The sequence below is a fragment of the Aethalodelphis obliquidens genome, unplaced genomic scaffold (assembly GCF_003676395.1).
Source record: "Aethalodelphis obliquidens isolate GAN/ISIS:26980383/991018 unplaced genomic scaffold, ASM367639v1 scaffold42, whole genome shotgun sequence".
Lineage (NCBI taxonomy): Eukaryota > Metazoa > Chordata > Mammalia > Artiodactyla > Delphinidae > Aethalodelphis > Aethalodelphis obliquidens.
Window position 1 is genome coordinate 10,390,573 of NW_020837986.1, and position 24,344 is coordinate 10,414,916.

Here is a 24,344-nt window from a genome sequence, read left to right on the forward strand (position 1 = left end):
TAGTATCTGTGGATGAAGCACAGAGTTGGAGTTGAGATTTCTTCACCACCATCCTTCTGTAACAGATTGTTTTTTCAACGTAAGAAAAGTGTGTGTAGAATGCTACCATTGTGGAAAATGGGGAGAAAAGGGAAGCTACTATTTATGTAAAAAGAGTACATATACACTAAGTTGGTATATATATAGATTACATGTGGAAGGTTTCCTAAGAAGCTGCTAACTGTGGTTGCCTTAGGGAGAGGAACCTGGTGATTGGGAGATGTGGGTAGGAAGGGGACTTAACGTTTTTTTTAACATGTGCATGTATTATCTATTCAAAACATTTACTAAACAAAGAAAGGAGTAGACTGAACTTGTAGGCTTCAAGGTTAGGTACCCTAAGAATTGACCTTCAGCTTGATCTGGACATTCCAGGCAGCTGACTGTCTAAGATGTGGGCCCCAGCCTTCAGCTGTGCTTTTTCCTTGAAGAGGACAAACACAAAAGTTCTTCACAACAAGATGACTTTTCTGTCCTTAACTACCTAGAGAATTTGATTCACAAATTCAGGACAAAAATAAGTTGAGCCTTTAGTTAGCTGAGTTTGGTGATGGTGGATGAACGGGCAGCCCTGTGGATCAGAATCTTATTTTCCCAGTAGAACTCATGGTTATCTTCACTACACTTCCTGTTAATGAGAAGACTGATTGTTTTGATTTTATAACTTTAACTATGTGAGATGAAATTTACTGTAGAACTTTATATTTGATAGTGTTTTCAAATTGTCATCAATTGTCTACAGAACTAATTAGGTACGGTGTTTTAGGAATAATTAGAATTTGCCCTTCTTTCATTTATCAGGCTTGAATCTATATTTTTTAAACTCTTAGTATCAGCAAAATTTGGTGCAGGTTGCAGCAAACTTTGCTGTTGCATTTCTCTCAAAAGGTAGATGCACACTTAATTTAAATTTCTGGATCAGACAATTGTAAATACCATAGTTCTACTGAAGTAAATATTCACCAAATTTGTCATTTTTCAGCCTTGGAAAGAAAGGGTTTCCAGCTGGGAAGAAAGAAAGGGTTAACTTCTGAGAGACTTATCTGTTCTTAAAGCCAAGGTCTTCTTACACCCCTAATCTTATTACACCCCTTCTTCCTGAAAAACATTCAGTGGCTCTCCTTTGTCTGCTGAGTGAAGTCCAGACTTTTCAGCATGACATTTAAAAGCCCTTCATGACCTTTCTGGCATATTTTTCTGTTTCCTATACTTCCCTTCCACAAAATCTAGGTATTGTCCCTGTCCATGTGCTGAGCTTTCCATGGCCCTGTCTTTGCTCATAATGTTCCATCTTCTGGAAATTCTCTTTACCTTTATCTGTCCACCTGCAGCTCACCTTTCCAAGCCCCAGGTACGATGTTTCATTTTCCGTGAAGCTTTCCCTGATCCCACTCAGCCAAGAGTAATCCTCTCAAACTCCATTGCACTTTGTGTTCCTCTTGGGACACTTACTGCATTCTCTCTTAGGGCTCTTGTCTCCCCTAAGGAGACTAACTGCTCCTTGGAAGCTGGGCTCTTGTTAACCATCACTCTAATCTCCACACAGTAGGAAGTAAATTTATGTCCATTGAGTGAATTAAGTGTCAGTCAGCATCTTGAAATTATCTTCAATTTGCTTTACCTTTTCAACCCAGATAACCATTTGACTGTACGGGCTATAAAACAAACTGCTCTGACACAAAAAACACTTCACTCCATGTTGATATAGTTAGTAAGTTTATGGTCTGAGAAAATCTGTGCCTTTTAAACCTCAGAGGGCAGGTGTATTAACAAACTAGAGAATTTTCATATAAATGAAGAATTCCATTACCTCACTATTGCTGTTGATGAATTGGCCTCTGACGACACTTAAGCATCAAAACACACAGCGTCTTTTCAGGTGGAGAGGCTAACTTTGGTTAACTTTAAGAAAAATGTTATGAAAAAGGACTGTTGAACTTTCCCCAGTTTGTTTCTGCCTTGGTATATGCTCTATATCATATAAAGTGGCCAAGTCTTTTTCCATGACCTGTTTTTATTGTCACAAAGTGTTATTTCTTAGGCACTAACTGGGTTCAGAGGTTACAAATTTAGAATCACAGCATCAGCAAATCCCGAGGTTGGAAGGGACTTTAGAGATCGTGTAGTCAGCCTTCCATCAGATAGATAGCCTAATTGCAAATTCTCTGCTTTTTGAGGTCATCCATTACATTTTTCAAATCTTCAGAAACTCCCCTATTAGAAAGTTTTTACTTTCAGCATTAAATGTTGAGTAGTTTTTCTCCCTCTGTGACCCACCCATTCGTTCTGATTCTACCTTTTGGATAAACGGTCTAATCACTTTTCTGCAATATTTAAGGCAACTGTCCTGTTTTTCTCCAGGTTAAATATCTTCTGATCTTACAACTCTTCCTCTTGTCTCTTAAAATATAATGTTCAAAACTGTCGACAGTATTCCAAGTAGAGTCTGACGTGTGCTGAATAGAACAAAAATCTCGCTTTGTACATGAAGATACTATATTTGCATTACTGTTTCTAAAATCACATTAATTTGGGGGGCAACCATATCATCTTCTTGACTCCCCTTCAGTGTATACTGTCAACGTAAGCCAGTAAGGCTTTTTCACACATAGGTGGGCATGACTCACCAATCCTGTACCTCTACAGCTGTTCTTTTAGACCCAAGTGCAGGGTCTAGATTTATCCCTGTTAGATTTAGCCCATTGAAACAGTCTGTTGAAGTATTTTTGGTTCATGGTTGGGTCATCCAACATATTTGTCTTCCTGCCCAGCTTCTTGCAATCTACATATTTGATAAGTATGTTTTCTTTTCTCCATCTTAGTCATTAACAGAGATGTTGAGGCAGGCCAGGCTGGAATCATTCCATTGGACCTTACTATTGCTAGTAGATTTAAATGGGCAGGATTAATTGTGTATGGAGATAGAATTGTCGGTTTAGACTAAATACTCCATAATTACAGTAGGAGTTGTCTTTTAGGTGAGTAGTCCTATTGTAGCTGCTTAATAACTATTTAACAAGAGATAATAGAAATACGTGTGGTCATAAGAATGAGATTAGGAGCTATCTTGGAAAGTTGGTGACCCTGTTTATATTCTTATATTCTTATGTAAGGTCTTAAGCAGAGAGCATTCTGGACTGATTAGAGGCAATGTGGTTTAGGGGAAAGAGCCCTAAACTTGGCCCTGAGATGTTTTATTCATTTATTTATTCAGAAAATATATATTGAGTGCATACTATACTTAAGCCCTAGATATACAATGATTTAAAAAAACCCAAAAAAACCCAGACTTGATGTCTGCCTTCAATGGAACTTACATTCTAATGGGGGAAACAATTTGATAATTATACAGATGAAATCATAATACTTTCTGTCATCTATATTCTGGACGGGTACTATCCAACAGAAATATAATGCAAGTCACATATTTAAAAGTTGCTAGTAGCTCCATTTAAAAAAGTGAAAAGAAAAAAAATGAAACTAATTTTAATAATAGGTTTTCTTTAACTCAATATACCTGATAATATTTCAACATGTAAGCAATGTAAAAAATTTGAGATATTTATATTCTTTTTTCATGAACTAGATCTTTGACATCTTAAACTTATACCACATCTCAGTTTGAACTAGCCATATTTAAGATGTTCAGTAGCCACATGTAGCTAGTGGCGTCCATATGGGAGAGCTCAGTACTATACCCACCTTTATAGACTGCTCTGTGGTGTTGGGCACATCATTTTCCTTCTTTAGAACTCCTGTTTTCATCAGTAAAATGAAGGATTCAGACTTATCTTTAAACAACTAAAAGTGGTCCCTTTCATGTATGAGGGAGCCTTCTGAGGTGCTCTAAATAATCTATGTCTTGATGTGAGTGGTACTTACATGGGTGTATATTATATGTAAAAATTCATCAAGCTGTACACTTAAGATTTATGTACTTTTCAGTATCTATGTTATAGCTCAATAAAAGATTTTTTTAATCACTTCTAGTTTTTTGATTCTGTGCCCTTTGATAAAATGACTTAGATGAGCTGACCTTCCGTGGAAATGAGTGATGTAAAAAATGCAAACAGCCAGTGACTCTTTATGTCTTCTTCCCACCCAGGATGTGTCTAGTCCGAATGAAGCAGGAAGGCCGGAGTGGGAAATACATGTGTCGTATCATAGTTCATTTTATGTGGGAGGATGTTGAGCAGCGTGGCAGAATCATGGGGGTAAGTGAGTGCTATCAGATTCTGGTCCTGGAAAACTCCAATGAGGGGTTGCCTGACTGGAGTTGAAGTTTTATCTGTTCTAGAATGGCCTGATGTCAAGTGGTAATTCACCTAGAGTCACTTCTGCCTCTATGAAGACTGGCATGCTACTGACACTTTATTTATGTATTTGCCCACATTACCATGGTTTGTCAGTGTGAGTACATCCTATGTACGGAGATGGGATTATTAAGTCCAAATCATGGTGATAGGAGGGATGGATTTGGTGAACAGATAAAATCAAATAATAATAATCCAGTTTTAGGACACTTTGCCTTTGATACCAGTTCAGTGTGTCAGTTCACAATTAGTTTGGATGGAAAGATCCTGGCATGGGGCCTGCACTGTGCTCAAGAACTTAAAAACAAGCTTCTTGATCACTGACAACCTAGAATACTTTGGCAAGGTATCTACTGAAAAGGTACATTAGTATATTTAATAACCTGAGAAAGGAGAATATGTAGTATGTATATAACAGAATATGATGACAATAGAAAACCAAAACCAAAACATTAGGATACAATTGGTTATATAAATAGTACTCTCTTCCTTTGTGTATATTGTGTATTTTGTGTATCTAGACCGTATTTTAGTAGATTGTAGTTCCTTGTTTTTTTCCCATATCATTGCCTCCTAGCTTGGGAGCATCTAAAGCCAAACCATCAGACAGGGTCACAAAATGGGTTAATTTGGTTTCTTTCATTACAGCACAAAGTTCTGTGGTTTTGCGTATATATATTTTATCATATATGATATCATCCTCTATGCACTTAAATGCAACTTTTTTTTTTACTCAACAATATATTTTAGAGATCTTTCCATGCTGCATGGGAATTAAGTGGGAGATTTCCCATGTCTTACTTTTATCTACTATAATTATTTTCACACACTTCCTATGTTATTATCTGATGGTATCATGTGCTCACTCTATGTGTGAAATTATAGTCTTTGAGACTAAGTCATGGAAATGATGGTTGCCTACTGAGAATCTGGATTGAGGGTATTTTCAGATTCTCATGACTTTGGAGGAAATGCGTGTATAGAAAGCACAGTAGACATGGGTTCATCTTTTTATTTATTTTTTTAAATTGCTTAGTAATTTATTTATTATTATTATATTTTTTTACATCTTTATTGGAGTATAATTGCTTTACAATGGTGTGTTAGTTTCTGCTTTATAACAAAGTGAATCAGTTATACATATGTTCCCATATCTCTTCCCTCTTGCGTCTCCCTCCCTCCCACCCTCCCTATCCCACCCCTCCAGGTGGTCACAAAGCACTGAGCTGATCTCCCTGTGCTATGGGGCTGCTTCCCACTAGCTATCTACCTTACGTTTGGTAGTGTATATATGTCCATGCCTCCCTCTCGCTTTGTCACAGCTTACCCTTCCCCCTCCCCATATCCTCAAGTCCATTCTCTAGTAGGTCTGTGTCTTTATTCCTGTCTTACCCCTAGGTTCTTCATGACATTTTTTTTTCTTAAATTCCATATATATGTGTTAGCATACGGTATTTATCTTTCTCTTTCTGACTTCACTCTGTATGACAGACTCTAGGTCTATCCACCTCATTACAAATAGCTCAATTTCGTTTCGGGTTCATCTTTAGATAGCTTCACTGACATTTACATGCCTTTCTCTGGGACAGCAGACCATTAGCATTTCTGTTCATTCTAAGAAGATGATAGCATATTTCAAAGTTTTAGCTGCTGTCATCATCATCTTCGTCATCATAATCATTATAATCATCTGTTTTGGAGTCAATGTGTGTTTGTAATTACACTCTTTGCTTCCTTCTTCATTTTTCTCACTGTCATACCTTACTGCTGTTTAGCTGCCCAGAGTGGGATCAGCAGTCTTTAAGCTCTTCAACCAGCTGAGTGTTCCACATGCCCACAAGTACTTACTGCTCAACTCTGTGGCAGCTCACAGTGGATATACAGTAGTGCTGGCAGTCTCAAATCATCCCATTTAATGATGACCAGTGATACCCCCTGGCCAGCCAAAGCCTCGGCTTACTGCCATGCAGTTACACAGTAGTTCTTCTATGAGTTAGTCTGTTTCTTATCACTGTTGATTAAACTCTGCTGGAAGTGGGACCACTAGAGCCATGTGGACCACAGCTGTCCCCAACTGAATAGCTTAATGAGTCATAGGTTGCCAATTCCTGGACCACAGGAACCTTTTACTCTACCCCACCTCCACCTCCAAATGGATTTCCTTTGGGACCTACATACATATATCTCCATCACAAGGTTCAGCAATTTGAACCTTCTCCCATGTTACTTTATAATGTCCCTTCTGCTTGACTGTATGCTATATAAAGGCGCGAAACCTGTCTTATCCAGTTTTTTGTTTACACAGTAAACATTGGATAAATAAATACTTGTTGAATGAATGAATAAATTGAACTTCAGCCTCTGAAATTCTGTTTTAAAGCCAACTTATTTGTCAGATAGATCATACTCGGTTTATTAGTCTCTGGTCCAGGTGTACGTCAATGCAGTCCTGCAGAAATTAGCCTTTTTTTTTTTTTCTCCCATTTTATCCAACCATTTTTTTCTATCTCAATTGTTCTACATATGATGCTGTCCTATAGAGAAGTGTGTTAGACCACCATTTCTCAAACTTTAATGAGCCTACAGTTCACCTGGGGATCTTGTTAAACTACAAATTCTGATTCAGTAGGTTTTCGGTGAGGCCAGAGAGTCTACATTTCTAAAAAGCTTTGGGTGATGCCAATTCCACTGGTGGGGCTGGGTGGGGGAGGGGCAACCACACATTGAATAGCAGGGTTTCAGATGATCCATAATGCTCCCCAAGTATAGACTCTTAAATTTGTCTTCATGAACAGAAATGCCAAGCTCAAGTTTAGTTACAAAGACTATAAATAAAAGATGATTTAAAAATAATAGAGGGACTTCCTTGGTGGCACAGTGGTTAAGAATCTGCCTGCCAGTGCAGGGGACACGGGTTTGATCCCTGATCTGGGAAGATCCCACATACCGTGGAGCAACTAAGCTGGTGCACCACAACTTCTGAGCCCGCGCTCCTAGAGCCCGTGCTCCGCGAGCAACAAGAGAAGCCACCACAGTGAGAAGCCCGCGCACCGCAACAAAGAGTAGCCTCCGCTCGCCGCAACTAGAGAAACCCCGCACGCAGCAATGAAGACCCAACACAGCCAATAAATAAATAAATAAATTTATAAAAAATAATAGAGATTTCAAAGAGTTGGGGAATTAATATTATTACGTTTCTGTTATAACTGATTTGCTCCTCCCTTTCCAACCTCATGCTATAAACAGACACCCTTTTTACAGGCAAGAAAATTATACATTAGCCACTTCTCAGTTGTTAGCGTGACTGTGTGTGTGTAGAGGGGACCTCAGTATTTGGTGTTTGTACAACCTAAAGAAATGAGAAGGTTAGGCTGGAGAAGAATGGCATGTGGCTGGAGAAAAGTAGCAGCCAGAGGGAGCCAGTCTGGCCTGGTTCTGACCCTGGCTGGCAAGTCTTTTCTCTTCTCCTTGCTTCAGTTTCTTGGTTAAAAAAAAAAAACTTGGGGGGGTGGGTGACTACATGATTTCCAAGTTTCTTTTCAGCTTTGAAAACCTATGATGTGAAGGTGGTAATTTGCAAATCTATTTCTGTGTTACTTGGCATCTTTAAGAAAACTCATATAAAAAGTAGAATTTATAAGACTGATCAATGTAGTGGTGATTTTTCTTATGCCAAAGAATTCTTAGAGGCCATTACTTTACTTGAGTAGATTTGTGTGGGGAAGATTGAGAATGCGAATTAATGACACATTAGAAATTTGGATCAAGAAATCCTTTGAAATTAGAGTTCCAGTCTCATTTGGTGAGAAAATTTTCACTTTCCAAAAATTTGCTTTTTACCAGCTTTTTAGGAGCCCAACTATTGTGAAAAATATGGCAGCCTCATATATCATCAGTGAAGCTGGTTATAAAAAGTAAGTGTTAAATTTGAGGTTACAAAAATCACATCAATAATTTAGAGTGTTCTGACTTTAAAAAAAAACATTATTTGGGATTTAAACATATAAATTAGCTGTGGAAATAAAGTTCATTATATCACCTCATCTGGTCTTGTTTTATTTCATTAACTGGTTCTTAAAAACCTTTGTGAGCTGAGTTGCAGCTGAAGAGGTTGGAGACCATTTTTCCTTGGGCCCTTGCCTCACTCCTGAGTGTTGGTAAGAGTAGAGAACTAAGACTTGACACAGCTGTAAAAACAGACAGCGCCTTTGGCCTCAGCACTTTCTCCTGGTGCAGGCAGATTTCAGATGTAAATTTCACTTTCTACCTCTCCTACTAATGAAGTAAGTTTTCTTTTGCTGGGTTTGCAGCCAGGTGTGTCCAGTCTTGTGGCTAACTGGAGCGCTTTACTTAATTTTTCCATTTGTGACATTTCAACCAAACTTAAAAAACAAACATAAAAATTAGCTCAAGGCAGTGGCTCAAAGTGTTAATGGTAACTTTAGGCTGGCTAAACGACTTCCTTTCAGTTCTGCCCTGCCAGACATCTCCACCTTGTGGCTTACAATAAGCAGGTTTAAGCTTTCCAAACTGTGGAGACAAGGTAGGAGTGGGTGGGGATGGGCTTTAGTTAAGAAATTGCAAGTTTATCTCTGTCAGTGGTCCCTGGCATGACAGTTGGCTTCAGCAGGATGTCAGGTGACTTCTTGCTCACTGCTTTTCTGAATAAGGATGAACCTCCTGTCAGCTCATGGTCTCCTGCTCTCTCTGTAGCAGAGCTGCTTGATGGAATGGTGCAGAGGGCCTGGAAAGAGGTGGAGGAGCTGTGGGCTGAATTGGACTCCTTTGTAAAATTCTACTTTGCTTTTCAGAACTAGCATTTTGCTTTGTAAAGTCCTCTGATCATACTCCAGACTACCTTTCCAAACTCATTTCCCCAATTCTTCTTGAACCTTAAATATGAGAAACCTCTACACATGTGTCTGGTACATAGGAAGCACTCGGTGAACATCACATTCCATCTTTGCCTCACATACTTTTATTTATTTATTTATTATTTTGCGGTACGTGGGCCTCTCACCGCGTGGCCTCTCCCGTTGCAGAGCACAGGTTCCAGACACGCAGGCTCAGCGGCCATGGCCCACGGGTCCAACCGCTCCGCGGCATGTGGGATCTTCCTGGACTGGGGCATGAACCCGCATCCCCTGCATTGGCAGGTGGACTCTCAACCACTGCGCCACCAGGGAAGCCCGCCTCACGTACTTTTCACTGCAGCCAAGCTGAATGTTTTGCTCTTCCTGTCTTGTGTCTTTTCTCATGTGGTACATATACCTAGATTGCCCTAACATGCCAGCCGCAATTCCTTCATGTCCCTCCACTTCAAATTGGAAGCCAATCCCGGTTTCCCCTAGCTGTTAGTACCTTAATAATTTATATTTACCCTTCTTCTGGCTTTTACTGTTTCTCTTTTGCATCAGTGTTATTCATGTATTGACTGCCTTCTGGGTGGATTCCTGGGGGGTGGGATCACATGCATCCCTCTTTGTATTCTCCAAAGTGCCAGTCATTGCTCCTTGGCAGAACGTATGCCTGGTAAATATCTGATGAAAGGAGATGGTTCTGGAAGCCCACTATAAGTGTTGGGAAAAGTAGGGTGAGGAGGTATCCTTTTTATTCTGAGGATATTTGTTTGCTCATTAGTCTTAAATATTGGAAGAAAAAGAAATGAGAAGTTGTCTCCACTCTGAATTTTTCTTTTTCTTTGTCCATGATTTCTCATCTTCTAGTGGGATTATTTGATTAAAAAGAAACAATTTGTAAATAAGGTACATTATATTTCTAAACCAGAAAAGCCTTAAATCTATAAAAGGTAGTAGAAATAAGAATTACATGTACTTTAGATTTCTGGAAATTTCCTTCCAGACCTCTAATTCCATTCCCATCTCTTCCTTCCCCCCACAAAAATCTTCAATCAAACTCCTTTGTTTTACCATGAGGTAAAAATTTTGCTATACTTTGCATCTCTAGGTCAGAATTAAAACTCACTGCCAAAGGTATTGTTTTAAAAGGCAAGGACCACTTTAAACATATAGTTTTTGCGGCCAGTAATATGAATGGTGGAGTGTAAATACAGAGCAATCCCATGGGCTCGAAGCTTGTAAAGTAAGAATACATGTTTATTTTCCAATAGCAATCGTTCTTTTGAACATTTTTTAAATGTCCTAAGGTGTTGGAGTGGATACTTATTTATTAGGGGAGAGAAGACTAAATTCTTAGAAGGTAGAGCAATTCCATTTTGGAATTGGCCCATGAATTTGAGCCAGCTGAAGATGTACCTCTAATAGATGCGTTCCTTTCTGTACGCAAGTTTCTTATCCTCAGGCCTGAAGAGGTAGCAAGAGTGCATGGAGTGTATGCTTTAGGTGGTTTTCTAACTGACTGGATGCCTGGGTGCATACAACCAGAATGCCAGTCTGATGGCTCAGGTCATGTGACCTTCTGAGTGGCGTACTGGATTCACTCCACTTCAGGGAGTGTCCCTAAAAGAGAAGTTATAAACGTTTCTGTATTTGAAATTAAATAAAACGTGAAACTGCTGTCTATGCACATGGTCATTTATCTCTCTCATGGCCATTTTTATGTTCAGCTGTAGATCGTGAGTTTCCTGAGGTCTAATTCTTACTTGTTTGTCTTTGTATTCCTATGGTGCCTCAGTGGAGCTTTGTGTTTAGTAGGCATTCAGTAAATGTTTCTTGACTGAATAAATAAGTGAATTTCATCCCCTTTTTTATCTTCAGTTTGCCTCCTGGAATTTCTGTAGGAGAAACAGTGACCTAAATCCATTTTACAAAGCCCTGGCTGACTCAGTGCATGTGTAGTCCTGCCTTCCCCTAATACCTTCTTAAGTACCCCTCATGCTAAGTACTCCCAGTTCAGCTCATCACTGCAGAACTGTTCACCTCTCCAATGCATCACATTTCTTTTGCCTCCAATCTCTCTGGGTGCCCGGTTGCATTTGGTATCTTTTGTACCATAGTCAGAATACTGCTTAAGAGCTGTGTGCATCGGGCACAGCTAAAGCCATTTTCCACACCTCTCTTTCAGGGGTCACTAGTGCTACTCCTAAATAAATCTCACTCAGGAGATGGGATAAAGAGCTCCACGAACCTGTTCTTCCTGTGTTTTCCTGTCTCACATCTAAGGTCATCACCACCAGTCCAGCCCCCCAAGCTAGAATTCTTAGAATGTCCTCAACTCCTGCCTCATCCTCTGCATCGAGTTGTCTTGTCACTTTTCTGCCCAAAATATCTCAGGATTTTATCCTCTCCTCTGTTCCATTGCTTCATGTCAGTTCCTCATCATCTGTCCTTTATTGGACATGGCCTCCTAACTAGTTCCTGGACTTTCCCCCTCTAGTGAACCTGCCACCATTTAAGCTGCCAGAGGTATTCTTTTTAAATCCCACATCTGATCATATCCCTTCTGTCTAGAAATCTCTGAGGGACAAAATTCAAACTTTTTAGCAATGGCATAAAGAACCCTTCACAGTTATATCGGAGAACCTTCTTGGTTGTAATACAACAACCTTTTGCTGTATTAATCTTACAGCTTAAAAAAAATAATAAGTTTGAAGCTTTACAAAGTGAAAAATTGGGGGAGAGGCCTTCACATTCTGGCCCCAGCCCACCTTTCTAGTATAATTTCCAGCAAACTTCTCCTACATGCAAATGTTCATACTTGAGCGTGTGCACACACACACTCTAACACATGTTTCACTCATGCCTCGTTTTCACTGGTGCTATAATATTCCATGTTCCTTTATGCTTCTGAGCCTTCGTTCATGCAGTTCCCTCTGTCTGAAGTGGTCTTAACCCTGTCTCCTCTGCTCATGGCACTGTAAGACACAACTGGATAGTACCTCTTCCAAGGAGCTTTTCCCAGCACCCCCCAGTAATATTAGTATATTTGGACACTCCCTTGTCTGTATTCCTCCAGCACTTCGCACAAACTTCTGAGATAGGACTTACCATGCTGTACTGTAATTACGGGTTTGTGTAGGTCATGCCCATTAGATGGGATAAGGATCTTAGGATCCCTAGTGCTTAACACAGAGTGCCTAATGTAGTCACCCCTCAGATACTTGTTGGGTGTATGTATGTTCTTCTATTATTAATGTCTGGCCAGCACTATCTCCCAAATACTGAATTAATGATCTCTTATGGCACCTGGATTCAATTTCTCTGACCCATCCCCCCACCCCCCCAAAAAAGTTCATTTTTCTCTCTGTGACCTGCCTCATGGATTCCCTGGCTCTCTCATCATTTATACTTTTAATCCACTTTATAGGATAGATGAACCTTAGAACATTAGACTGGGAGCCTCAGAGATTCTCTGGGTCTGAAGGTGCTGAGGTGTGTGTATTTTGAAAAACTTCCCCAGAAGATTTCTGATGCCCATCTCAGGTTAAGGACTATAGATTTGTTCCCACCCTCTCACTTCTGTGGTGAGGAAATGGAGTCCCAGAGAAGTTAATTGATTTGCCCAAGGTCATGCAGCTAGAAAACAGAAAAATGAGGACCAAAAACTAGGGTATGCTGATTCCCAGTCCAGTGTCTGCTTTACTGTACGATGATACCTCTGGGGGTGAGGGGGAAGTGGAAATCAACTTCATGGCAGGTTCCTTCTCCCCTGTCTTGTTACCAAAGACTTCCAAAGACCAAGAGGACAGCTTTTCTTGAATCTAGAGCTGTTCCATTTCTTCAGTGCAGTCCCAAGCCTGAGTCCCCTTTATTCAGAATTTCTAACCCAATACGGCAGAGGTTTCCTACTCAACAGGACAGATAGAGATTAAGGGGGAAAAAAAAGACAGATGAGAATGCTAACAATGTTCTGAATTTGTTTCTTTTCCCAGCATTTAGAGCCTGAATATCTCCACATCGTCTGAATTCGCCTTAGTTGATTTTACAATTATTTTTCAGAGACTCCTCGGTCGTGTTTTTTTAGGAGTAGAGGAACACCGAGACTGAACACTGTGCTTGGAGAGGCTGGGCTGGGAGACTAACAAAGGTGGTATTATACTGTGCAAAGCCAATAAATGTATTCAGGAGACACCTAGATGTGTTTCTAGAGGAGGGCATTAGGGGGAGGGGTCTGGTGAAAAGGAAGAAGGGTGGGATTAAGATAAATTAAAATGGGGCCAGCACGTTGGATAAGGGGACAGCCTCTTCCTGTTCCCACCATTGCTTAAGATTTTTCATTCTGCTTCGTTCAAAAATTAAAAGCAGTCTTTACCATATAACCTCATACCCTCCTGTCCCCCACGGGGAAAAGAACTTAGTTTAAAGGCTATTTCAGCCTGATACAGCTGTGTTTATTACTGGAGTGCTACATCTATGGGATGTTCCTGGAGAATCTCAGACTTAAAACTAGAAAAGAACCTTGAAATAATCTAATCCAGAGATTCTCAAAGTGGTCCCCACACCAGCAGCTTCAACATCACTTAGGAACTTGCTGAATGAGAAACTCTGGAGGTGAGGCCCAGCAATCTGTATTTTAACAAAGCCTCCAGTTTGAGGGCCACTGCTCTAGTCTGATCCTGTCATTTAAGTGATGGAGAAACTGGCTCTGGGAGAGCTGAGTAAGCTTACGTTAGAAACCAACCAAGAACGGAACTCAGGTTTCCTGATGGCCAGCTCTTACTGCTCCCCTTGCTAAGAGGAGCAGGGTCTGGGATGGACTAGTGACATGTGAAAGTTGAGAATTTCAGCATAATACAGAAACAGAGGTCAGCAATAGTAATAGCTAACAATTATTGAGCACTTTCTCTTTGCTGTGTACTTTATAAGCACCATTTCAGTTTTATGTTTTACAGCAATCTTACCCATGAAATCCTATCCTCATTTTACAGATGGAGAAACTAAGGATCAGAGAAGTTAGTATATTAGTTTCCTATAGCTGCTGTAACAACTTAGCACAAACTTGGTGACTTAAAACAATAGAACTTTACTCTCATACTTCTGGAGGCTAGAAATCATTTTCACTAGGCTGAAATCAAGATGTTAACAGGGCCATGCTCTAGGGAAGAACCTGTTCTTTGCCCCTTTCTAGCTTTAGGTGGCTGCTGGCATTCCTTGGCTTGTGGCCACATCACTCCAATCTCTGCCTCTGTGGGCACATTGCATTCTCCTCTTCTATCTGGGTCTAAGCACCCTCTTCCACCCTCTTAGAAGGGTGCATGTGATTACAATTAGGGCCCACCTGGAAATCCAGGATAATCTTCCCATCTGAAGATCCTTAACCTAATCACAGCTGTAAAGTCCTTTTTTGCTATATAAGGTAACATTCACAGGTTCCAGGAATTAGGATGTAGATATCTTTTGGGAGACCATTATTTAGCCTACCAGTTAGGTAACTGAACCAGACTTACACAGTAAATATGAGAGCCTGGATTGGAACCCAAACTTGCCAGATTCTAGAGCCCATGCTCTTAATCACTACTGTGTACTGCCTGAAAAGGTCGTTGCTAAAAACTGTGGTTCTAGCATTAGCATTAAGATTTTAAAAGTGTTTACTTCTTCCCCAAACTTGCATTATATTACTGTCATATAACTCAGAACCTGTGAGTGCTTAAGCATCTCTGGTCCTGACTCCTTCAGTTAAATTACTAGAAGGAAGAGATTGTATTTTTTTTCCATTAAAAAAAATGGTGATGTAATTCATATACCATAAAATTCAGCATTTTTAATGTGCTTTTCTAGTAAATGCACAATGTTATGCAACCATTTCCACTATCTAATTCTGGGACATTTTCATCACCTCAGAAAGAAAGCCCATGGTCGTTAGCAGTCATTCCCCATTCCCCTTTCCCCCAGCCCTTGGTAACCACTACTCTACTTTCTGTCTCTGTGGATTTACCTATTCTGGGCATTCCATATAAATGGAATCATATAATATGTGGTCTTCCGTGTCTGGTTTCTTTTACTTAGCATAATGTTTTCAAGGTTCATCCATGTTGTAGCATGTTTCAGTACTTCATACTTTTTATGGATAATCTATTGTATGGATATACCCCATATTATTATCCATTCATCAGTTGATTGACATTTGGGCTGTTTCCATTTTTGGCTTTTTTAAATAATGCTGCTGTGAACATTCATGTACAGGTTTTTATCTGAACATATGTTTTCAGTTCTCTTGGGTATATACCTAAGAGTGGAATTGCTGGGTCATATGGTATGCTATGTTTAGCTTTTTAAGCAACTCAGATATTGTAATTTATATAAAGTTATTTGAACTCCTACTGTGACATCCATTGTTCATTTGTTTATAATGAAATAACATTCTCATAATTTGTAGTCTTAATCATATTTCTCATCTTATTGCCAAATAAATATTTATACCTGCAATTTTTGACAGTAAAGAGAAAGGATGGTGTGGTATAATGGAAGGAGTTCTGGCCAGCCTGGCCACTCTCTGGGTGAGCTTGAGTAAGTCAAATCACCTCACCTCTCTGGGGAGGAGAGCTTGATGATTTCTAAATTCTCTTCCAGACTTAACATTTGCAACTCTGTGAAAGTCTGAAAAGCTAGCCTTGTGTTAAATCCCAGAGCTTGTGTTCTATTTTTTTAGCAGTTAATCATTCTCTGTCTGATTTCTGTTCCCAGACACAAACAAGGTTTTACCCATCTATCCAACCATTTTATTGTGGTCTGCTAGTTTCCAGGTACTCTGCTAGGCACTGGAGATACAAAGATGACAAAGATATTGTCCCTGACTCCCCAGTCTAGTAGGAGAAGACAAACATATAAACAGGTAATTATAATATTAAGAGATTATGATATTTAAAAATTGCTCTGCCCAGAGGAGAAAAGCTTGGGGTAGATGACATTTGGTTTGTATCTTTTCGGATGAGTGTTTGCTAGACAGGAACATTCTGGGCAGAGGAATGGCGTGGGTAAAGGCAGTGTTCTGTGAGAGAACAAGAGCATGTTTGCCTTTGTTTGGTGGCTTTTTTCCTCTTTCTCCTGCAGTGGTGAAAACACTGTCCAGACTAGCTCCATTTTGAGATCCTTCTGTGTGTCCAGTATTCACAGGCTCATCGACTGAAAAGTCTGCAAAATAACACATTTTGTCAAAGTCCTGGCCACCTATAGGTCTTCTTCCCTGTTTTTTAAGGGCACTTCAGACTCAGTTTCTGAGTCAGGAGATTTCACTGAATGGCTAAGGAGCCTTGATCAAGATTTGGGTTTTCTCCATAGTAGCAGCTTAGTTCGGGCTCTTGAAAATGCCCTTTTGTCCCCCTAAGGGTTTTAGTTACATAAAAATACTAGGAACGTGAAATTCTACAATATGATCACTACAGCACAAACTAAATTTCTAACCTTTGACTAGAAACATATATGGAAGGCTTTGTGTTTTAAACTGCCCCCTTCCCAGCCTCCTAGGCTTCATGAGAGGTCATTGTACAGCTCTTTCCATGGTCCCTGTTCTCTTCCTTTTTACTGGAGGGCAAAACTAGGGCAGAGAAATAATTTTTATTCACTTCTGAAAGGTTACAGTAATAAAGAAACTCTTGTTAACATCAGAGAACGTTGCAGCCAAGAGTTTTCACAGTCTGGCATTGTTTATTTTACATGTAATTTGGAACCTTCTGCACTCTTAAAATATTGGCACAAAAATGTTTTAACTGTTGAAGTGCTTCATTGCATGCAGTGGTAGTGTGGTGTGAGAGAGGCAGCAGGGCTCTGGAGAGCGGCTTGCCCTGTTCCTTGGAAAGAGAAATGGGGTAAGTGTATGTGTATGTGTGCAGGTACACATTCGCTTGTGTATATATGAGTCTCTCTGCACTGAGAATTAAGAACTTTCTCTGCCCTGATGAACTTCTATGCTTCCCTTGATTTAACAATGAGAATGATGTAACAATCCTGCTTTCCTATTGCCATGGCTGCCAGAAAGTATAGAGCTTCCCTTATTTGGGTATTTTGATATAATTATTCATTATCCCCTTTCTCTCACACACACTTTGTTAACACTTTTCTTTTACTTTTATCCATCAAAGGGTTTTTGTTGTTGTCTTGTTAGGTCGAAATTAAGATTTGAAAACAATTGCAGAAGGATCACACGTGTTAAATGGGAAGACTGCTAGGCTGGCGACTGGGCTTCCTTAGTTCCAGGCCCAACTTTCCTTCCAGAGTTTGGAGGACCTGCTCCTTCCGCCATCTCTTTCTTGTCCTGGAGCCTTAATATAGAGCTATATATTAACCTGACCCTTGCTAAGACCCAGGGATTCCCCAGGGCTGACTATGCACTCTAACCTGTCTGGTCTGGGGACAGTAGCCTGGTGCCGCATAAGCTCTTCTTCCTCCAAATCTGACACTTTGTTCCTTAGCCTCCAAAATGGAACCTTAGCAAACGAGGCAGAGGTTACCCCCACCAGGTGAGCTCTGCAGAGCTATCTCCAGGCCAGGCCCTTCTCTAGGGACCTCCAGCAGGGGGCTCCTTCCCTTGCAGGAGTTCCACTCCAGCTCTGAGAAAAGGATGCTCTGCTGGTATGTATACCATGACCACCATGCCCTGCTCGCACAGGCTGTAGACTTTCTGTCACAGCCAGCCAGGGGATCCCACACCCTCTGGCCTGGATCCACTTTCAGTGCCCACCAACAGAAGATGAAGTGCTCAGGACCTTGCAGTCTTTCTTTGCTCAGAGAGATCTCTGTTCCCTTTTGGAAGACCCTTGCCTTTGGCTTCTTGATCCACGAGAGCAGTCCCTGTGGTGGAGGATCCGGATGAGTACATGCATATGCAATTTGGGGCTGAGGAGACAGGCCTTTCCCCAACAACCTAGTGAGAGCCCATGTGTCCTGCTCTTCACCTCTAAGGTATGGGTACTTTGTGCTAAACTCTCCAAAGACCGTTTTCCCAAGCAGTTACCTCCCATCACATGGGCTTTGGAGCCAGACAGACCTGGGTGCTAATCCCTGCTTTGCCATAGTGCGGCCTTGAGACTCTGGGCAAGTCTCTTTACCTCGCATTTCTTTCTCTATAAGCCACACATAGTCTGACTTAAACAATATGATGGTAGTGAAGACTTAGCACAGTACTTGGCACATTTTAGTGCCACTTGGTAAAATAAGGCACTGTATTTGGACCTTTTCTACAGCACCTAGCATAGGCTGCCTTATTTCAAAAGGATTTGTGTACACATCCGTCATGCCCCACTGGATTCTGCCTCGCTGGAGGATGGAGATCATATCTTTCGTCTTTGTATCACCCGTTTGCCTGGCATGGGTCATGTGCATAGCAGGCCCTCAGTGGATGTTAGCTGAACCTGTTAGGATGACTTGGACAGATAGGGCAGGCATGAATGTTTTAGTTTCTCCATCTGAACCTGGGGAAATAGTAACCCCTTATTTTGGAGCCTTTGAGGACAATTTAAAACGATATGTGTGAAGTGTTTGGAGTCCTTTGAAAGGAAGGTACTGGGGAAATCAATGGTGTTTTTGCTGTTCTTAGGAAAGCCTTTGTGGTTCCCAGCGAATAAATTACTTGTAGTGAGTTTTCTAACACCTCCTACTCTGCTCTGTTCACTGAGGCTTTTAAATAAATAAATAAATAAAATAACTGCTGTAATGCTCTTTGCTCTGACTTATAAAGAGATATAATTTTGGTTTTGGACTTTTGACCCCTTTCTGTTCCCAGGAGAGAAATTTCTATCAGAATAATAAAAGGTGTAAACTGTGTGTGTTGCCCCTTTTCTGGGCCTCGGGTAGTTCAGCTGCTGGGGTTAAGAATCAACGGGCTTGTGGTTTGTACCTGGTTATGGGGCAAGTAGGAGACGAATCCCATTAAGCACTCCATGGCATTCTCAGTGTCTCCCACACTACTTCTTTTCATCCCTGTCCTATGCCCTTTTGCTAAAATTCTTCAAATTTCACATGAACTCTATTTTCTTTGGTATTTTGAGCATACTTGTTTATGGCTATACCTCTTCTCTTTCAAAGACAGAAGATGTTTATCATCTGCTGTGCTTTAGGTCCCCAGCTGAGTTGCCTGGCAAAGAGGATCCTCCCTCTAGAGGAAACAGGATGGGAAAGTTGAAAAACCACTCACTAGTCTTAGAGCTGGAAGATCAGGGAATTAAAACTTGGTCCTACCATTAATCAGCAGGTTCAGATGAAGAACCTGGACCAGGTTATTCCTAAGGGCCCCTTCCAGCTCAGACAAAAATCTGTGAGATAAGAATTTTCCAACCCTGGGGAGAATTTACAAGAGTGAACAGTAGTTTGCCACACTTCCCACTTGTTCTCCAAGCCTCTCTTGCCTTGTAGCCCTGGATGACTATCCCTGTCCCTAATATCCTTAGCTCAAAGGCCCATGAGAGACTAGAGTGATTTGGGGACAGATGTGGGTTCAAACATGCTAGAGTAGTCTGGTTTGAAGCAGTGGGTAGATGTGGATGTCAGAAGAATCCCACTTGGTGATGACCCCCAGGGACTGTGTATAGGAAGTCCAGACTGCTCTGGCTGGTAGCGGGAAGCCCCAGTCAGGGCTAGCCCTAGCTGATCAGATTTGCAAAGCAGTCAGTGTTTATATTTTGTGCTGCTTCAGTGGCTGGCAATCCCTTAGAAGCTTGACAGACACAAGGATGATCCTAATTCAGCCTTTTCCAATTGAGGACACTAAATCCTGGCAAGGAAAGTGGCTTGTTCAGTGTCACATATTAGTAGCAGGGCAGAGATTAAAACTCACTGCTGGTTCATTTTGTTGCTCTTTTCATTACATCATCCTATCACCTTTGCCATCATCCTGCCACCTTTGCCATTCCCTAGAGCTACCATATACACCTTCCATTCTGTCTTCCTGTCTTAAAGACCTCTTTTGGTCCTTTTAAGGTCAGTGTTCCTGTGTCTAGTGCAGTGCTTCGTACATAATAGGCCTTTATCAGTTGTTAGTGAATGAGTGAGTGAACTCAGAGTCTTTTCCTGACTCCTTAGAATCAGCTCCCTATTGCTACCTTTCCTGATAAACTGACGCTAAATTGTTGATGGATGTTAATAGGTTAATGTTTTAATGGTCCCTGATAACACTTGCATTTGAATGGGGGGCTTCTTGTAACTAGTGTCTTTGGAAGGAGGAGTGATTGCAGTAGCACTGGGGAGCTCTTGGGGTCAGGGAGGATTGATGATGCCCCCCACTCCATGTCCTACCACAGAGTAGGCAGCTGTCTGCTCTTTTCCCCTGTGGGTTTAACCTGGCACTGGGCACTACCAGAGGGCGATGGTTATCCTAAGATCGGGATACCTATGTGAAAAAAAGTTCTGGAAGCCAAGATGTCAGACCCAGGATACATTAGAGCTATACATTGATTGCAGCTGCCCTGGATGTGCTGTGCGTATTTCTGGATCCATTGGTGAGACAGCTGCAACACTCCTTTTCCCGATCATTTCCCTAAATGCTGGCTGAATGATGCTGTGGGGTTGGTTAGAGCTGAAAGGGCCTAGCTGGAAGGCAAGCACTTCTTTTTCCATGTCGATTGCCATCTATTTAGCTGATCTTTTCTGAGTGTCAGCCATATGTGCCGTAAACATGACACCTCTGATGCTCAAAGGAGCGGGAAGAGCTACAAGGAGCCCTTCATTAAAACAACCACTATCAGGACTTCAGTTGTCTTACGCTCAGAACAGGTCTTGACCTCTCACCTGAACTCACTGTAGGCTACTTCACTGGTCCCCCTGCCTCTTGACTCTTCATCTCAGTTCCATCCTGCAAATCATTTAACAGCCTGGCTCATCTTCCTGAACACTACTCATGTCAAATACTCATCACACAGAAACCCACAGCGGCTGCCCGGTGCTGGCTAGGTTTGTGCCATCCCCCTTAACCTGTCCTCGAGGCTCCTTGTGGTTCACCATCATTTTCTTTTCTGCCTGCCCCACTTTTCTTCCAGTCTCTGCCTGTCCATAGTCTACTGTCTCCTCTTGAAATCTTCCCTAACTCATCCAGATTTACATTTGTGTGTTATTCTACCAGTGTGATTATAAATTTCTCAAGTGCAAGAATCATGGGGCGTCCTTGAGTTAACCTCCTTAGGGCCCAGCACAGAGCAAGGCACATTGTAAGTACACAGGAAATGCTTCTTGATTTGATTTAAGAAGTAATTTTGTTGCATTGCAAGGGACTCCAAGGGGAATGAAGCCCTTGAAGTAAATGAAGTAAAGATAATCCTTTCAAAAATTGACACAGGTATTGAGACATCTGTGCTGGGTAAAGTGTATTCTGAATAATATTTTTTCTTGATTAATTTTCCTCAACTATTGCCTTGACCCTTTCTCATCTGGCATGGTGGTGCAGAGCATATAGAGGCATGGGGCTTCCCATTTTTCCTTCCTGCAGTCCCCAGATGCCCTGTACCATCATGAAGTGTTCACTCAGTGCCTGCCATGTGCTGGGGACACAGATGGGACCATGTGGCCGTGTCCTTCAGGAATTTGTAGTAAAGCTTCCATCAAACATCCCTGGTTCTGTTCTTGAGTCATTTCCCTACCTTCACGTCGGTGCTTGCCAACTGTTAGCAGCAGTAGGCTCCCACCCTATCCCCACATCTGTACACCAGACACAGGCCCTTCCAATCTTAGGGACCTTGAATGATAGGGTTAGGGTAATAACACTAAATTACTATCTAGCATCCTATATATTTTATTTTGCTTATTGTGACCCTTCCTCCCTCCCTAGAATGTAAGCTCTAGGAGTTCAGGAATTACCTCTCGTTTATTGCTGTAGCCTCAACTCCCAGAGCAGTGCTTGGTGCATGGTTAGCACGCATATACATTTGTTGAATGATGACGGCATTACTGAATTCTTTTTTCCTCGAAGTCCAGCAGCATTATTAATTTGTATGGCGCTATTAAGAATTGTTTTCACTCATGTATTTATTCAAGGAACATTTTGATCTCTCACCACGTGCTAATCCCTAAATGCTACTGGTAGAGCGTATGCCATAGAGAAATGATCTTACAGGGTTTACAATCTAGTCTTTGCCAAGAAGAGAAATGAGGTTGAATCTTTAATATTAAGTTCCAAACTAAATAGATGAACAAGTAAGATAGAGTTCACCTGGTTTTTGTTTCATTTTGTTTTGTTTTAGGTGCAGACTTCCTAGAGAAGCTGGCCCAGAGCAGGGTTGAGAGTGGTGGCAGGATGGCACAGGGAACTAGGCAGCCCCCAGGTGCTGAAGGGAGGGACGGAGACTGCCAGGCCCTCGTCTCAGGTGAAGGAGTGGGTCCGGTTTCTCACTTCCCTTCCAAGGCAGTGTCATGGTGTTTGAGAGCACGTGGGCACTGAAGCCAGACTGTTTGGGCTCAGGTCCCACCCCAGCTGTGTGACCCTGGGCAAAGTCTTAATCTCTGTGCCTCAGCTTTCTGTCTGTAAAATAGGGATAGCTATGTTACCTACCTCACCTTACAGCTTTGTGGAGAATAAATGACCTATCATGTGTGAGACTCTCTGAATAGTACCTGGGACCGAGATAGGTGTTTGCTGTATAAACTTTACTACTTATTGTTAAGCGTTTTTATCTCATGTGATAATGTAAAAAGAAAAAAGAAAGGCAGGGGTTTCCCTGGTGGCACAGTGGTTGAGAGTCCGCCTGCCAATGCAGGGGACACGGGTTCGAGCCCTGGTCTGGGAGGATCCCACATGCCGCGGAGCAACTGGGCCTGTGAGCCACAACTACTGAGCCTGCGCATCTGGAGCTTGTGCTCCACAACAAGAGAGGGCACGATAGTGAGAGGCCCGTGCACCGCGATGAAGAGTGGCCCCCGCTTGCCACAACTGGAGAGGGCCCTCGCACAGAAACAAAGACCCAACACAGCCAAAAATAAAAATAAATAAATTAATTAATTTTCTTTTTTAAAAAAGGCAATTTTGCATAGTTTGAATGGAAAAACTGAGACTCAGAGATTTGTCTTCTAGAGTCACAAGGTGGGGAAATGGAGCTGCTTGGGCCCAGAATTTGCTTAGATTTCAGAGTATTTCTTAGGCTGGAGTGGGACTTGAATACAGATCACTAGAGAGAGCATCTCTTTAACAGATACAGCATTCCAGCAGCAGTTTTCTTTTTCCTTTATAAAATGCTTACCCTTTGGGCTTCACTGGTGGTGCAGTGGTTAAGAATCCACCTTCCAATACAAGGGACATGGGTTCGAGCCCTGATCCGGGAAGAACCCACATGCCACACAGCAACTAAGCCTGTGTGCCACAACTACTGAGCCTGCACTCTAGAGCCCACGAGACACAACTACTGAATCCTGTGTGCCTAGAGCCCGTACTCTGCAACAAGAGAAGCCACCACAGTGAGAAGCCCACGCACTGCAATGAAGAGTAGCCCCCGCTCGCTGCAACCAGAGAAAGCCCATGTGCAGCAGTGAAGACCCAACACAGCCAAAAATAAATAAATAAATTTATGTTTTTTGAAAAATGCTTACCCTTTTAAGAACATTGTACAGAAAAAAGAGGACAAAAAAGGATTACCCTATAGAGTTGGGGTCACTCTCAGAGCTCAAGGCCAAGTGTCCATTCCGTTTTTCAGGGGGTATTCGGACGTTACTCCTTGGCTTCCTCATGACTTGAGCAGGAGTGATCATATCACTCCTACCCAGAATCCAGGCTCAGCCATTCCCAGGATACTGCTGCAAGATTCTATAAGCTATCAGCTGAATGGCAGTTCTGTTTGAGTCGTAAAAGAATGTTGGACTGCGAGTCAGAATACCTTGTTTCTGTAAACATCTAGAACATTTATGAGCTGAGTGATAATTAGGCAATTCATCTGACCTTTCTGAGCCTTTGTTTCCTCATCTCTACAGCAGGGAACAGCTTCTTTCTCAGATTACCACAGGGTCAGTATTTTGGAAATTGTATGGTGCTGAACAGTAAGCAGTAAGGAAACAGCAGTAAAAGACAAGCATTCTGTGATCCATACAGAACAATGGAAATAGCCACTTTATTGTTCGGAGCTATAGGTTTTTGTCTGACCTCCTCTGCCCAGCTGGGGTCACC

The 24,344-nt window shown here is 41.6% G+C and overlaps 1 protein-coding gene and 1 long non-coding RNA gene across 4 annotated transcripts in view; both read left to right on the forward strand.

The window, feature by feature from the left end:
* UQCC1 (ubiquinol-cytochrome c reductase complex assembly factor 1) overlaps nucleotides 1–24,344 on the forward strand; it is a 91,054-nt gene that overhangs the window by 42,650 nt on the left and 24,060 nt on the right. For 2 of the 3 annotated variants that reach the window (XM_027078473.1, XM_027078474.1), the window contains exon 7: nucleotides 4,145–4,253. In XM_027078473.1, coding sequence (XP_026934274.1) covers nucleotides 4,145–4,253 — 109 coding nt within the window. Of the gene's footprint in view, nucleotides 1–4,144; nucleotides 4,254–16,007; nucleotides 16,104–24,344 lie in introns of all 3 variants that reach the window. The other variant, XM_027078472.1, reaches the window with a different exon arrangement.
* Nucleotides 9,479–13,400, forward strand: LOC113605270 (uncharacterized). Its single transcript, XR_003427135.1, has 2 exons — nucleotides 9,479–12,703; nucleotides 13,204–13,400. It is a non-coding gene; the product is annotated as an uncharacterized LOC113605270 (long non-coding RNA).